The sequence below is a fragment of the Lissotriton helveticus genome, chromosome 10 (genome assembly GCF_964261635.1).
Source record: "Lissotriton helveticus chromosome 10, aLisHel1.1, whole genome shotgun sequence".
Taxonomy (NCBI): Eukaryota; Metazoa; Chordata; class Amphibia; order Caudata; family Salamandridae; genus Lissotriton; species Lissotriton helveticus.
The window spans coordinates 141139126-141155904 of NC_136071.1; the positions used below are offsets into that span (position 1 = coordinate 141139126).

A 16779-nucleotide genomic window follows, 5' to 3' on the forward strand; every position below is an offset into this window, starting at 1 on the left:
TTAGAGTGAATTGAACCAAACACATTTCAGAGAGAAGAACCCTACAGACTTCTTTTTAAAATAAAAAACAAGAAACATACCAGGATTCAAGGATGCGAGAGCAGTCATACCTACCCAGCTGTAAACGTCATCACCCTCCTTACTCTTGCGCATACGTCTCACATATTTTGAGAAGATGGACAATAGGGCGGCCAGCACAGCATCAGATTCGGGACAGTAGGTTAACTTGGAGAAGAGGTGATTCATGATAGTTGATCGTTCCACTATTAATCTGGCCACATCCTGCAGTGATAAAACAAATAGAGGCTCTAGTAATAAGGTAGATATGATCTGCCATCCTTTAAGATATCAAGTTTGTATGTGGGTCATGTGTGTCTGCTCGTGTTTGTGTGAGTGGAAAGAATGGGCTTCATCTAGCAGCTGGAATGAGCACAACACAGAACAATTTAAAGACAATATGCTTTTTCTAGTACACTGTATCCATAACAGAATCAAGTTTACAGGGTTTTTCAAGGACGTTGGAATACAATTAACAAAAAACGGTCTAGTTCATTATTGATATTTTTGAAAGGGAAGATCAGACAATGAGATCTGATGAATTTCAGTGATCAATGGGGACTGTATTAATTTTGTAAATTTTGCAAATCTACAATCAGTGATTGAATAGGTTTGTGGAAGCAACAATATTTAGTACTGCCTGTGGATCTACAAAGGGATTAAACTATATCAAGACACTTGTGGAGCTCTTCGGAAATCAATGCTTGAAATACTTTGTAAAAAAACAGTTCTTGGACAAAATACTCAAGTCATATTTTTCTCACCAGAGTGAGGTCATTATGCTGACCCTGATCTTCAATTGGAGCGTGCTGCGAAAGATAGATCAGGTAGGCACTGATGGTTTGAGGGTCAGTCTCCATGTGAATGGCCTGTAGTAAAATCATAAAACAAATGAAAAAGCAATCATAACTGAAAGGGGTAGAATTAGTTTCAAATATTAATATTTGGTAAAGCCACTATTACTAAAAAGCACTAGCCTAAATAACATCCGATTTTTATTTAGTTTTATATAGTGCAAACTGCGCACCACATAACTTTACAGGAGAACCAAACTAGTTTCACATTTTTTTTATTCGCGGGTAAAGTAAATGATTTACTCAGAATCACCGGATGTTGTGCCGAGCCAGGGATTGGACCCTGGTTCCTCAGTTCCAAAGTTGGCAGCTGTAGCTGCTATGCCACATCTCCTTGCTAAACTTGGATATGATTTATCAGTTTGCTTCCAAACACCTGTTTCTAAGACCATCTCCATTGCCCGACTTATTCGCATCACTCAACCTGCACATTAAACTAGTTACTTTCCTGCGTTTGTTGGTTTTGTAACTTGCAACGCTTCTAGATTCACATGCTTTGCACAATTCTGCCATCTTGTGGCCGGATCCAGAAGTGTCTTTGTTTTCTTTAAACTTTGAGCTTAAACAACGAGGCAACCAAATACAATATTTCAAACTGGTATTTCCGTCCGGGTGGAACTCAACATAGGCGAGCCCCTGTAAGATGTTGACCATAATCACAACAAGCATTTGCAATGCAATAGGTCTCGCATTTGCGACAGTTTAAGCTATTGGCATTGTAAATGGCAATGCATTTTTAATTTATGTTTTGAAAACCAACACATAAATAAAAGGCATTGCCATTTACAATGCCAATTGCTCAAAGGCTCGTAAATGCGAGACTTACTGCATTGCAAATGCTTGTTTGATATTGCCTACACATGCCACATGGTGCAAAAAATTAAAGATGTCATGCTGAGGCAAAACATGGTGGCTATATACTTCCAATAAGCATTTTTAATTACAATAAAAAGAATTCACCATTGCAAATAATTGTAATAAGACAGTACGGGTGCTTCTTAGCGGACAAGTGTATTAGGAGCATGCATTGAAACCATAATTTAGCTTTGAAGCACAGAACAGAAAAGGAGGATTCTTAATGATTCACAGAAAAAGAACTATTGGCTTTGAACCGTTCTGCAAATATATGTTTTTAACACACAAGACTGAACAAGCATTTACAATGCAATGGTTTCGCCTTTGTTAAAGTTTGAGCTTTTGGTATTGCTTTTGACAAATGGTCTTTTCTAACTTCTTTGAATTATGTGTAAAACATTGATGTGTTTTACTTTACACAGAAAAGTATGAAAAAACACAAAATCGTTTACCTGAAGAAGCCTTGCTGATGCTGTTACTGCTATGTATGGGTTGCCTCCTAATGTGCAGAATATATTCAACCCTGCTGGTTGGCAACAGATACCCAAACCTCAACACGGCGCCGCGCGGGAGGCGTCGGCGCGCGCTCTGTGCAGACAGCGCAGGCCGCTCGCGTTCGTGGCCAACGTGCTGGCTGCGGGTTCAAGTGCCACTTCCATGCCTGTGGTGTGTTTTGAAACCCCTGCACTGGTGCGTATTAGACGAATAAGAATACTCTGCAGGGCCTAATACATAAATATGCATGTAAACGTCTATTCTGTGAGCTGCTGGAAAATGCAGCTCCAAGTGTTCGGGGTATAGAAAGTGAGGTATAGCGGTGATAAGCTTGTGAATATTTTGTGGCCGCTGCGTGACTAAGAACTGCAGTATCTCTGTTTTGCGCTTGCTCCTTAACACATGCATGTCAATCCTCCCGATTCCGACGGGAAACTACCGATTTCAAGGCTGGTCTCCCGATTCCTCGATAATCTTCTCCTTCAGGGTCTATCTTATGTGACACGGAGTATGCAGTGCCAGGATCCAGCTCCTGAAGGGTAGTGCACCGCATTTTTTTTCTTTCTCTATGCCTGATCATTTTTTTTTTTTAATCTCCCTCTTTTCTCTCAGAAAGTGTTGGCATGTATGTTAAAATGTACTTACTGTAACTAGGAGTAAGTAAGTAAGTAAGTAAATTTGTAACTAGAAAAGAAATCATAGTGACGTGCACAAAGCGCTACAGTCTTCGCAATCCGGTGGTGCCAACGCATCCAAAAGAACAGGTAATAAGTACGTGTTTTACCCCGCAGTATAACGGCACTGGATTTGTTGACACTGGATGGATGAATGACTGAATTTATCCATCTTGCTATTTTATATGCAGTCTGGCCCGCCCCCCTCGGCCCACAGTTGAGAACGTTAAAAAAAGTCCATGATTGGAAATGATCCAGGCCAGAAGCCTTGCTGATGCTGTTACTGCTATGTATGGGTTGCCTCCTAATGTGCAGAATATATTCAACCCTACTGGTTGGCAACAGATACCCAAACCTCAAGTCCTCCAAAATAAACTTTCCCTAGAATGTAACAGGTATCAATAATATATGTTTATTATATTTCGGATAATTTTTTGGGATATTAATTTTATATACAGAGCATGATGCGGTAGTTTTGCTGGTTTTATGCATGCTAAATATTTAAGCGTTTTAAAGCACTTCTCGCCCGCTGGAAAATGGCTACGCTGCAATGGCGGGTGTTTCGATACGTTCAATTCATGCACCCTGTCAGTTGGGTCCGTGTGAAGGTACCGAGGATAAGGAGTACCGGCGCTTCTCAGCAGGTAAGGTCATAGTACAAGCACATTTTAGTAGCAAACTGGTGCCGTGAGTCAGTGGGCGCCTGCACTTCTAAATTTCAAGCACTGTGCGTGTATGGAGGGGGCGACAGTGCGAAGAGGGCGAAAACAAAAGCCCTGGTGTGCCAAAGTGTGAAAAATTTGCAGCACTTTGCTGCTCACAAATAACCCTAGTTGAAAAAACGCAAATAAAGTAACACAGGGCAACTAGTTTTGACCTCGTAGCTACTTAATTTAGTCAATTGGAGCAACAGTGGAGGGACATAAAAGAATGCTGCCTGTTAGGCGCTGGGAAACTCAATGAGTTACACGCTTACCGCTGGTTGCAGCGGTGACCCACGGTTGGCAAATTGGGAAAAGTAACATGGGCATGGATACTATCATCAGCTAACAATGTTAACAATTCAAGATTGACTAAAATTTAGTAAGCTCATTGGCATTTATGGGACCCCTTGGTCACAAGCCAGCACTAAACAAAACAATTTACTTGTTACTGATTTTGTACAGTGAACACTGTATACTTGAAATGCTTCTAGGTGCTAGCGAGAATGTTCGTCCAAGTCTCACCACTCACAGTAACATATCCCACTGTAGAACTTGTATAGCGCTTCATAGACTTACGGAGGCCGCACACCGCTTCGCTACACCTTGTTTTTGTAGTGCTAGTTAATAGGGCGTGGTTTGTAGTTTTGCCGCGTAGTAAGTGCTGGGCCTGTGTAGTAAGTGCTGGGAGAGGCGTGTGAGGTTCGCGCTACAAATATGACGGCAGTGGACGTCCTTAACTATAAGTATTGCGTAGAATCTTGGGTAGACGCGGACACTGCACTTTTTTATGTAGTGCTTAGTGTCTCATAGGTATGTATGTGAGGGCCCAGGGTCGGCATGCTCTCTGGAATTTAGGATGGTTGCCAATTATTACAAAAACAGTAATCTGGTGCAAAATGTACGTATCTTCAGTTTCTTAAATTGCACAGGCTTTACTCAAACACCCCGGGTTCCTTCCGTTGCGCTCCCACGCGTGTACTGCATTGATTCGGCAGGTGCAATGGCACTGTACCCTAAAACCAGCTGTTTTTATTCCATCCCTGGGCCGGGAGGAGAAAGCCCTTGTACTTGCTCGTATTCGGGCCCAGGACACCCCTGCTCCGCAGCTCCTGCGCAGCCGGCTGAGGTAAAAAAGCCCCTCCCGCGCGCCGCCCCCCGCCTGAGGAGGGCGCCCGCCATTTGAATGTGTAATTGCCACTTTGTTTCGGCGGCGCGGACGGCGCTTTGAATGCGAGACAATCGATTAAGCATGTCCCGAGCCGTGCGAGGGGATAAGAGGCGGCTGAGGCGAGCCTCTGCGGGCTCACGACTGCCTCCCTCTCTCGACAGAGTGGTCGCTCCCGCCCTCGCCTCGGCCCTCCTCCCTCGCCTCAGCCCTCCTCTCCGAGCCCCCTTTGTTCTGTACACTCGGCACGTCGGGAAATGGTGGCTTATTATAGCCCAGAGCTGAGGCTTCCGCGCAGCGCTGCGCCCGACCGTCCTCCTAGGCTGCGGCAACCTCGGCGCTGCACCCGCTTCGTGGGAACTTAAATATTGCAGCCAACTCCAGCAACAGACACTTCTAAAAAGAACAAAACAGGCCGACACGAAAAAAAAAAAATAGCACACACCCACCGCCGCGATGACGATCAGAAAAGGGTGGAGAGGGAAGAAATCGCGGAAACGCCCACGAATCTGGTCCGGCCATGACGGACAGATCTCTGTTCCAATGGCTAGCCTCCATTTATGGAGCTAGCCAATGGAACAGAGGGCGTATTCCAAAGCCACATATTGTTCTCATAAGGTTTTCACCTGCGTGAAAAAGCTGCGCAGTGCGCAGCTTTCACTTAGGCGAAACCTAAATATAAAAACGATAAAGAATGGAGGCAGGGTTTTCAGTGGGCCAGGCCCTGAGCACCAGCAGTTGCTTCGATGAATACAAAAACATCGTAACTCTGCAGTAGTACCACCCTTTACTGCCTTTAATGTAACTTCAAAGACACTGGTTATAGTTCTTGCAAAGTCTCATCTTTTTAGAACTGAAGCATTCTCAAAATTATAAACAACAAAGACATAGTTGTTTTTTTTATCTTATGATCCTAACAACCATTGACAAAGCCAATAGGCCTTGCTTGTTGTAGGTGAAATGTTACTTGTTGTATTATATATATGGATGCAATGACAGAAGCAGCAAAATACTAGTCGGGCAGCACACAATGCTAAGCACCGATTTTTAGCTACTGTGTTTTAAGCCACGCTCTAATTACTTCGGCCACGCCCCTTTGAGAGATCCCTTTTTTTCATCCAACTTAAAGCCCTGTATGGAGGGAAGCAGTTTAAAGTAATTTATTGGCGCATCTATCCTGGCCCTAAATCGTACATCTTTTTAGGCAGATGTGCACGTGTTGAGGCAAAATGCATCGCCCACAGTGCAAGAGAGCCAAGGACTTAAGTGAGCTGACCATGAATTACCCCATGTTGGCCGCTCCGTAGGTAGAAGCAAAATGTTATTTGACACTTGAAGAGAGCAATGAATAAAGAGGGCTGCTCCAAAGCCACTCTATGTGTCTGCTAGTATTTTTTTTCATTCATTCATTTTTTATTTAATATATACGAAGCTGGCTATCTCTGGGCTAGGACGAAAAAGGTTACGTATGAATCACGAAACCTAAGAAATACAGCAAGGGGCATCCTGGTTAAATCCCTTGAAGAGAAACGGCACACCAACACACACGTCCGTCAAAACGAAGAGCGTATATTTCGGCTTCTCTACAACTGCAAGTTATTCTTAAACTGCCAAGCACCAGTTGTCCCCAGATTTTGCCGCTTCAGCATCCTTAGAATCTCCCCATGACCCTCCAACCTCAACACCGCACCCTCCCACCCCACTGCCACTGCCCCACGTGACGGAAACGATTGGGCGTCTTGCAATAATAACACTTGCCCCAAATGCGCCATACAATCTCCCGTTCTGTGAAAGGAAAGTTGACGGGCCACCTTTAATTTGCAGAAAAAGTGCATTTGGAAAAAACATAAGGATACAAATAATAAGTGTGTAGTGAAGGGGGTCTGTCTGCCTGTTCCACACAAATTCCTTTGTCAGTTACAGCAGAGGCCACACATTTCTTGTTTGCCTGTTCTGCGAATTAGGTAACAAAAAACACACTACTAAAACTTGGAGGGCAGCATAGTCAACCACTAACAGCTAGATTCATGAACGAAAAATCGTCTCGCAAAGGGCCAGATTCTCAGAATCTGGCACTTTGCGAGCGCAATTCTTGCATTTGGGATTCATCATCCCAAATGCAAAAATCGCTAATTGCGAAATCGCATATTTGCGAGGAATTGCATTTAAGGAATCTCTATTTGAGATTCCTTAAATGCAATTCATGAAACATTTAAAAATTGCGAATTCGCAAATTTTGGCCGCTATTTACCGCGAAGTCAAACCTCGTGGTAAATTGCGTAAACTTAGAAAAATGCACTTAAGTGCATTTTTCTAAGTTGTATGTTACACACACACATGTCCCAAGGACGTGTGTGTGCGTAACACCAGCACCCAATGTCATTTCAGGGGTGCAACAGGGTGTCCATTGGACGTCCCTGCACCCTTGAAATCGCAAAATCAAAATGCGAATCGCTAACAGCGATTCGCACATTGATATGTGTTCCCATTCATTCGTATGGGCCTATAGGCCCATAGGAATGAATGGGGAGTTATTCCTTATTTGCGATTAGCAATTAGCTAATCGCAAATAAGGAAGCTGTAGGAATCGCAATAAATATTGAATCCCGTTTTGCGAGTCTGTAATAGCGATTCCTTATTATTCGCTATTACAGACTCGCAAAACATGCCGATGATGAATCTGGCTGTAAGCGCCTCCAACAACTATCAAAACGAAATTGTAAATAAAAATTAATTTACAACTACCAAAGCGAAGACAAAAGAAATTAAATTAGTAAATGCTGTACTGCACTGAAAATTGGGACAATCATATGGGAGACAGCTTAAATACAGTATTAAATCATCTGTTCATGCTCCGATGTAACTGGGGAAACAAGACGAGGGAAGCTACAATACTGATCAGAGAGAGAGAGCTGCCCTGGGTCGTAACAACTGGAGCAAGCGCGAGATGTGGCAGAAAGCGGTTTCCTTGAAACAGTCCATTTGGGATAGGTACCGAGGGGCCTTTCTTACTGACGCAATGCACTCTCTTCCAGGCTTGTGAAAACAATGCGAAGGAACATTTGAGCAAGCGTGGGAGGTTATGCATGCCTGATCTTGTACACCACGGGAACGTGTTAGAGGCGATACGAGACTGGAGGGGATGGGGGTATATAGAGAGAGGGGGTTAAACTAATTCTCTGTAAATGTAGAAGGCTCCTACAAATCTGAGCTCCTTAACTTCCAAAGACTGTGATTCCAGATAAACTATTATCTGCCAAAACTTCGCACACTTCCAAGCTGGCCGATCACCAGCATAGCGAGCTATGTAAACAGAGCATAGAGAAGCATCATGCTGATAACAGTGCTTTGCTTTTAGGGTTAAAAGAAAGCAACAGTCAACTGCTTTGTTACAGGCGATCACTAACATTTTTTGTCATTCATATCCTGGAAGGGAGTAGGTGTCAAGGTGGAGGGCCTCAAACTCAGTGTGTAAAGAATTACGATGCAGATATTTGTATACCTTAGAAAAGTCCTAGCAGACCAGAATCGTTCGCAATCAAATATTTTATTGCATTTTTAAACAGGATGTTTGGATTTTTCTAACGGGGGGGGAAGCCAGGTTATTGATAGCGTGTCTTATGTGATGGGAAGCACAAGCATGTGGGAGACCACTACTAATGCAACAAGTGTGGCCTATTTGAAAAGCTTCTTCTTAAAGATACCGACGTCAACTACTTGAAGAAACTGCCAAGTATGGAGCCCGACTCTAAAAAGGAAGTCTAGGGAGGACGAGGAGACATTGTTTTGCTCGGTTGAAAACGTCCAGACTCCGTTGACAACGAGCGCTGCCACCAGGATTGATTCAAAGCGCTGCAGCCCTATTCTATTCCCTGCGTTGTTGTCTGGCACACCGCTGTGACCATCACCTACTCAACGTATGTCTCGCATCTTTGTCCACTGCGGACTCCCTCCCGTGGACTCCCTGCTCTCCCAAGCCTGTTGCTTTCCCCCCCCCTCTCTTTTCTGTGGATCTTGTTTTTCATGCTCGTTAATAACTCCTGTATTGAATTTGTAACAATCCTTATGTTATGCGCTAGACCTAGTTTTTTTGGACGATGCCCGGTGGAGCTACCTGATAGCTATACAGGAGATGGCCCCCTTGGCCGTCACCTACCCAGCCAGACTTTGCGCAGACCCTCCTTCGTCTCGCCTTCTCCCTCCCACCCCTTTACCCTACCCCCTTTCCCCTTCTATGCTCCATTTTTTCATCCCCTATGCTTTTTAAATGTTTTTCCATTGAGACCTAGCTATTTGGCCAATGCCCGATGGAGCTACCTAATAGCTATAGAGGAGATGGGCTGTGGGCTTCCCCCTCGGCCGTCACCTACCCAGCCGGACTTTGGGCAGACTCTACCTTGTCTCTCCACCCTATTTCCCTCCTACCCCTTTACTCTACCCCCTCTCTTCTAAGCTCCATTTATCTTGTCTTTACGCTCTTGACATGTTTTTATAGAAACTGATGTAACTGGTAACTGATGTAATTTTGTAACTTTGTGGAACCCTTTGTAAAGCGCTCGGATACCTTCGGGTCTAGCCAGCGCTATATAAAACTCAAAATCAAGAAATAAATGTGAAAAGGTGAGATGGCCTTGGTAAGATTTTTGGGTGAGTCCTCGTTATTATCTTATCCTTTGTATGGAAATGTAAGGTTTATGCACTGTGAGTGTTTGTATCTTGCCCACTACATTTTCTGAGATGTGTTTCGTTATTGGACTAGGACAATGTCATATGTCCCTCTTTCAAATAAAGCACAACATTTTCTAGTGGTTGGTCTCCGTGCTTCCTTCAAGATACATAATGTAGCCTTCTGTAGATTTAGGTGCTCACGTTAGGTTATTTCAGGAACCATACTGTCAACTGAATGTCCCCAGGACTTGGGGGAAAGAACTTCTCTTTTGCATGGTTAGAGTGTTCCTGTTCAGGGGAATTTTGACTTACTGGTGTTTAGACAATTGGAGTAGGTGTGAGAATCATAGCTGCTGAGGACACCTTGGAGCAATGAAGATCATTGGCATTCAGAATTTTTCTAGAACAATTGGAATCAATGGTACGGGAGGGAAAGTGTATGCAATATACCATACCAGACTGGGCACTTCCCTGCGACAGGAGATTGAAGTACTTGGAGCAAAGTACAAGCTTTTTATATTAATTCAGACACCAACATCTATGAGTTTAGGTAAGTACTTAGCAGTTTAGTGATTTTCAGGAATACAGAAAATACAGCTGTCAGATTTGAGGCATGAGCCTCATACACGGTATTGTTATCTTCTGGGAGAATCATACACTGCACAGGGGTACTTGCAATCGAGGTGCAGGGTTGTGCTTCTGGACTTAAGGTAAGTAGGGGCCAAGGTCCCTAGAACCATCAGCAGTTTTGGTTTACCTCCCCAGGTGTGTCCAGGTGCAGAGGTGCTGGTCGCATAGGTCGGCTCGAACACTACAGCTCAAGTCTATGGAGTAAATTTATAACAGAAAAATGGTGCATGTGGGGGAAAGTCAGTCGGAACCCACAGAAGGCTTGGTCCTTGAGGATCTCTGGGGTAAGGATGCATCATCAGTAGGCTCGGACTTGGGCTTTGGGGCTCCAGCGCAGATGTGTTTTGTCCAGCGGGTCGCTTACGTCGGAGGCTCTCGCTTGTTAGGTCGACCTGGAGATGGGAACTAAACAGGACAGCAGGGCCACACTCGATGATGGCTGCCCTGGTGCTGACGTCCCTTGCTGGTACATCGGTCTTGGCAGTTTTGGTGTCCGAGCTGGACACTGAACAAGCCTTGGCTGCTGCAAGGGATCAGGTACTCCAGGTATTAGTGGTGGGGGGTCCTGGTGTCTCCAAACTTGGAAGGGAGATGGATCGGACATACTGTAGCACCATGACCTCCTACTGGGCGGCTGCTGTGTCAGTGGACCTGGTGTTCAGCAGATCGGTGAACCGAAAATGCGGTCGCTGCTTGCAGGAAAGTGGCTCCTCCACTTCAAGGGAGATGCTGGTTAGTTTGCTAAGTGCTGGCAACACTCTGAGGCTTTTGGAGGATGTACAGTTGCAGGACGAGTCAGGAACGCAGGATCTGCTGCCAAGTCCACAGCTAGTCTTCTCTTCTTGCATTCATCGGCTCTTCTTTGTCCTTCTTTAGTCACGCGAATCTGAGATCCTGGCAATAAGGGGCCACCTAAATACTGAATTTGTGTGTGTTAAGGGGAGTGAAGTGTAGTAGCCAATCGGCTATTTACCCTTGGGGTCACTACATCCCCTATACGACCACTTGTGGAGTGGACATAACCCTGTCCAAGAGTTCCTAATTCCGGCAAAAACAAGATGGTGGTCTTCTTTCGTGGAGCACATCAGTTAGCCCCCCTTAGGGGTGTGACTAGCCTGTTGGTGCAACAGCGAATTTCCCGCTTGTTCGGGTGCCAAATGGGCCTCAGGGCAGCAGGTGGCATCTAACAGGACTGGGGGAGCTGGGGTTTCATATTAAAGGCTGCAGGGGGCTTTGATGACCCTGGCCTTGATATGCTAAATCACTAGACATTCAAGGAGGAAGTCTGAACACCTTCCACCAGAGCAGGCATTGTTCCTGGCCTCAGCGGGCGTGGGCTCTCACCTACAGGGGTCAGAAAATCATCTATGGTGACAGGCTGGACAATGCCAGTAGGCCAACACACTAAAGGACTAGTAGGTTTCAGGGGACACCACCCCATATGTCCATTCTGGGTGCCTGCCATAATTAATACAATACTGGGATCAGTATGGATTAAGTCAAGGTGTTTGATACCAAACACCATAGGTTTCAGCGAAGCCATCATGTATCTGGGTAACTCGTAATGACCAGTGCTGACTGAGCATATGTACTTAAGATGGCTTCCCTGTTCACTTGCAATGTCTAGGAATAAAAATATACATCACAGGGGCATATCTGTTCATGCAGATATGCACTCACATGTAATATAAGGCACCCTGCCTTAGGGCTGTAAGGCCTGCAGTAGGGGTGATTTATATATATTCCATGCAGTATCTGTGGGTATAGCACACAGGATGTGTGCCACACTGTGTCTGTATGTGTTGGACTTGGCCCTTTTGGCAGGTTCACCCCTAAACTTTTGCCTTTTAATGTGACCTAATATTAGTTGTTTTTGGCCTCAGCGCACTTTAGCACTGTGTCCCACAGTGTAAAGTGTGTGCGCACTCCGAGTGTGTGTGGTGAGATTGGTCTGCCCTCCCATAGGAATGCATGGGGGATATATGTTTCCATGGTAATTCCTGATATGAGAGGAGTGCAGGGGCGAGTTTAGTATGTGTGAACTCGTGAGAATAAATGCTGCGCAATGGTGTGCGCAGATTTATTGTGACTGGTGGAGAAGTGCCACTTTTAGAAGTTGGCATTTCTGTGTGCTGTGTGTCTGCCTGCCTGATGTGGAGTGCATGTCTGGCTTGTGATTGACAGGGGCAGGATGGTGTGCCTGGCTCCAGGAGCCAGGATGGGACTGCCCGGTGGTGAATAGGGAGATCTGCATGTAGATGAGAGGGAGGAGTTGCACCTGGGACCTGAATAGGATTGTGCCTTCCCTCCACAATGCTGGCTCCACCCCCTGTGGTGCGTCTGAGCACCTAGCTCCCACCTGACAAAGGGGAGAGGAGCTGAGCACAACAAAGTGCTTCAAAGCTCCCCCAAACCAGTTGCATCAGGTTTTCCCCCAGCCCTGTGCTGGATGAACAAAGGAAAAGTGTGTATAAAAGAAGGGGCTGTGACCCCATGAAAGTTGTTCTCTCTGTGTTCCTGACTTGAGGGGGGCCTGCTGCTGCTGCTGGGCTCTAGGAGGAACCGCCACAAGGGACTGCCTCTGAGCTGGATGGCCCTGTGTGCTGGCCTGCCTGAACCCAGCCTTGTGCGCCCCCCGCCCCTGAACTTTGCCTTCATCTGGAAGACTGGTAACAAATAGGGCCGGCTCTAATCAGTAAGGCTGAGCCAAATACTGTATAACAATAAAAAGATGCCAATACTGATGATTGATTTCAAAACATGAATTTACAGATATAAAGACCACAGTTCAATGTATCTGTGTGCTACTAAATAGCAGTTTATTTTGAAAAAGAATTTTGTTTGAACACACTTTTGAATGAATACTGATGTTCAAATGACAACACAATGTATAAAGAGGAATAATCAAAGAAAGGTCACTAGTGTAGAATAAAAAACTCATTCAAATCATCATTCATAATTTTCACACGTCTCACAGTCATAACTGTCACATTCAAAAACAATCATACAGAGTACTCAACAATCACTGGTAAAAGATTTGTGTAGACCAGTGGGATGAGTACTGGGTCCGCTGTGTTTCTAATAGCTTTTCTTATTATTTACAACTATACACTTTGGTACACAGGGTTATAAAGTTCAAATTTCAATTCATACAGTTTAAAGAAAAGGTCTAAGTGCACAAATTCCATTAACACCCAGACATGGACAGCAGACCGCTGTCCATGTCTGAAATTTGAACTTTATAACCCTCTGTACCGAAGTGTATAGTTGTAAATAATAAGAAAAGCTATTAGAAACACAGCGGACCCAGTACTCATCCCACTGGTCTACACAAACCTTTTACCAGTGATTGTTGAGTACTCTGTATGATTGTTTTTGAATGTGACAGGTATGACTGTGAGACGTGTGAAAATTATGAATGATGATTTGAATGAATTTTTTTATTCTACACTAGGGACCTTTCTTTGATTATTCCTCTTTATACATTGTGTTGTCATTTGAACATCAGTATTAATTCAAAAGTGTGTTCAAACAAAATTCTTTTTCAAAATAAACTGCTAATTAGTAGCACACAGATACATTGAACTGTGGTCTTTATATCTGTAAATTCATGTTTTGAAATCAATCATCAGTATTGGCATCTTTTTCGTGTTATACTTCATCTGGAAGAAGCGCTTTGCCCTTCATTTGCTGGGAAGAGCGCTCCATTTCTAGCCTTGGACTTTCCTCCCTGGGAGATGTCTGTGTCCGATTGGCAGCACTTCCCTTGTCCTGGGGTTGATGCTCGAGACTTTGTTGTGCTGTGCTTTTAATACCCCTAGATGCTGGTTAGTTTGCTAAGTGCTGGCAACACTCTGAGGCTTTTGGAGGATGTACAGTTGCAGGACGAGTCAGGAACGCAGGGTTTGCTGCCAAGTCCACAGCTAGTCTTCTGTTCTTGCATTCATCGGCTCTTCTTTGTCCTTCTTTAGTCACGCGAATCTGAGATCCTGGCAATAAGGGGCCACCTAAATACTGAATTTATGTGTGTTAAGGGGAGTGAAGTGTAGTAGCCAATCGGCTATTTACCCTTGGGGTCACTACATCCCCTATACGACCACTTGTGGAGTGGGCATAACCCTGTCCAAGAGTTCCTAATTCCGGCAAAAACAAGATGGTGGTCTTCTTTCGTGGAGCACATCAGGTAGCCCCCCCTAGGGGTGTGACTAGCCTGGTGGTGCAACAGCTAATTTCCCGCTTGTTCGGGTGCCAAATGGGCCTCAGGGCAGCAGGTGGCATCTAACAGGACTGGGGGAGCTGGGGTTTCATATTAAAGGCTGCAGGGGCTTTGATGACCCTGGCCTTGATATGCTAAATCACTAGACATTCAAGGAGGAAGTCTGAACACCTTCCACCAGAGCAGGCATTGTTCCTGGCCTCAGCGGGCGTGGGCTCTCACCTACAGGGGTCAGAAAATCATCTATGGTGACAGGCTGGACAATGCCAGTAGGCCAACACACTAAAGGACTAGTAGGTTTCAGGGGACACCACCCCATATGTCCATTCTGGGTGCATGCCATAATTAATACAATACTGGGATCAGTATGGATTAAGTCAAGGTGTTTGATACCAAACACCATAGGTTTCAGCAAAGCCATCATGTATCTGGGTAACTCGTAATGACCAGTGCTGACTGAGCATATGTACTTAAGATGGCTTCCCTGTTCACTTGCAATGTCTAGGAATAAAAATATACATCACAGGGGCATATCTGTTCATGCAGATATGCACTCACATGTAATATAAGGCACCCTGCCTTAGGGCTGTAAGGCCTGCAGTAGGGGTGATTTATATATATTCCATGCAGTATCTGTGGGTATAGCACACAGGATGTGTGCCACACTGTGTCTGTATGTGTTGGACTTGTCCCTTTTGGCAGGTTCACCCCTAAACTTTTGCCTTTTAATGTGACCTAATATTAGTTGTTTTTGGCCTCAGCGCACTTTAGCACTGTGTCCCACAGTGTAAAGTGTGTGCGCACTCCGAGTGTGTGTGGTGAGATTGGTCTGCCCTCCCATAGGAATGCATGGGGGATATATGTTTCCATGGTAATTCCTGATATGAGAGGAGTGCAGGGGCGAGTTTAGTATGTGTGAACTCGTGAGAATAAATGCTGCGCAATGGTGTGCGCAGATTTATTGTGACTGGTGGAGAAGTGCCACTTTTAGAAGTTGGCATTTCTGTGTGCTGTGTGTCTGCCTGCCTGATGTGGAGTGCATGTCTGGCTTGTGATTGACAGGGGCAGGATGGTGTGCCTGGCTCCAGGAGCCAGGATGGGACTGCCCGGTGGTGAATAGGGAGATCTGCATGTAGATGAGAGGGAGGAGTTGCACCTGGGACCTGAATAGGATTGTGCCTTCCCTCCAGAATGCTGGCTCCGCCCCCTGTGGTGCGTCTGAGCACCTAGCTCCCACCTGACAAAGGGGAGAGGAGCTGAGCACAACAAAGTGCTTCAAAGCTCCCCCAAACCAGTTGCATCAGGTTTTCCCCCAGCCCTGTGCTGGATGAACAAAGGAAAAGTGTGTATAAAAGAAGGGGCTGTGACCCCATGAAAGTTGTTCTCTCTGTGTTCCTGACTTGAGGGGGGCCTGCTGCTGCTGCTGGGCTCTAGGAGGAACCGCCACAAGGGACTGCCTCCGAGCTGGATGGCCCTGTGTGCTGGCCTGTAAATAAGAAAGGGACCCCCTGCGACTAGATAACAGTTCCTAGGTCAGGGCACAATATTATTCAAAATAGTAATACCTAGGCAACTGAAGGGTCCTGTTAGGTAATCAGGTACATAAAGACAAAATTGATACGAACACAGACTTGCTGTTGAGTGAGGCAGTGTACAGCCCAAAGGATTCAATGATGCAATATCAAATAAAACAAATTTATTGACCAAATATCATAAAACAATCTACAAGCTGTGTTTCTAATAGCTTTTCTTATTATTTACAACTATACACTTTGGTACACAGGGTTATAAAGTTCAAATTTCAATTCATACAGTTTAAAGAAAAGGTCTAAGTGCACAAATTCCATTAACACCCAGACATGGACAGCAGACCGCTGTCCATGTCTGAAATTTGAACTTTATAACCCTCTGTACCAAAGTGTATAGTTGTAAATAATAAGAAAAGCTATTAGAAACACAGCGGACCCAGTACTCATCCCACTGGTCTACACAAATCTTTTACCAGTGATTGTTGAGTACTCTGTATGATTGTTTTTGAATGTGACAGGTATGACTGTGAGACGTGTGAAAATTATGAATGATGATTTGAATGATTTTTTTTATTCTACACTAGGGACCTTTCTTTGATTATTCCTCTTTATACATTGTGTTGTCATTTGAACATCAGTATTAATTCAAAAGTGTGTTCAAACAAAATTCTTTTTCAAAATAAACTGCTAATTAGTAGCACACAGATACATTGAACTGTGGTCTTTATATCTGTAAATTCATGTTTTGAAATCAATCATCAGTATTGGCATCTTTTTCGTGTTATACTTCATCTGGAAGAAGCGCTTTGCCCTTCATTTGCTGGGAAGAGCGCTCCATTTCTAGCCTTGGACTTTCCTCCCTGGGAGATGTCTGTGTCCGATTGGCAGCACTTCCCTTGTCCTGGGGTTGGTGCTCGAGACTTTGTTCTGGT

General features: G+C 44.7%; 1 protein-coding gene across 1 annotated transcript in view; it reads right to left on the reverse strand.

The window, feature by feature from the left end:
- Positions 1–16779, reverse strand: part of INTS1 (integrator complex subunit 1) — a 526883-nt gene that overhangs the window by 241518 nt on the left and 268586 nt on the right. The window contains 2 exon segments of the mRNA XM_078664951.1: positions 115–282; positions 822–926. Of these exon segments, the coding sequence (XP_078521077.1) occupies positions 115–282; positions 822–926 (273 nt within the window).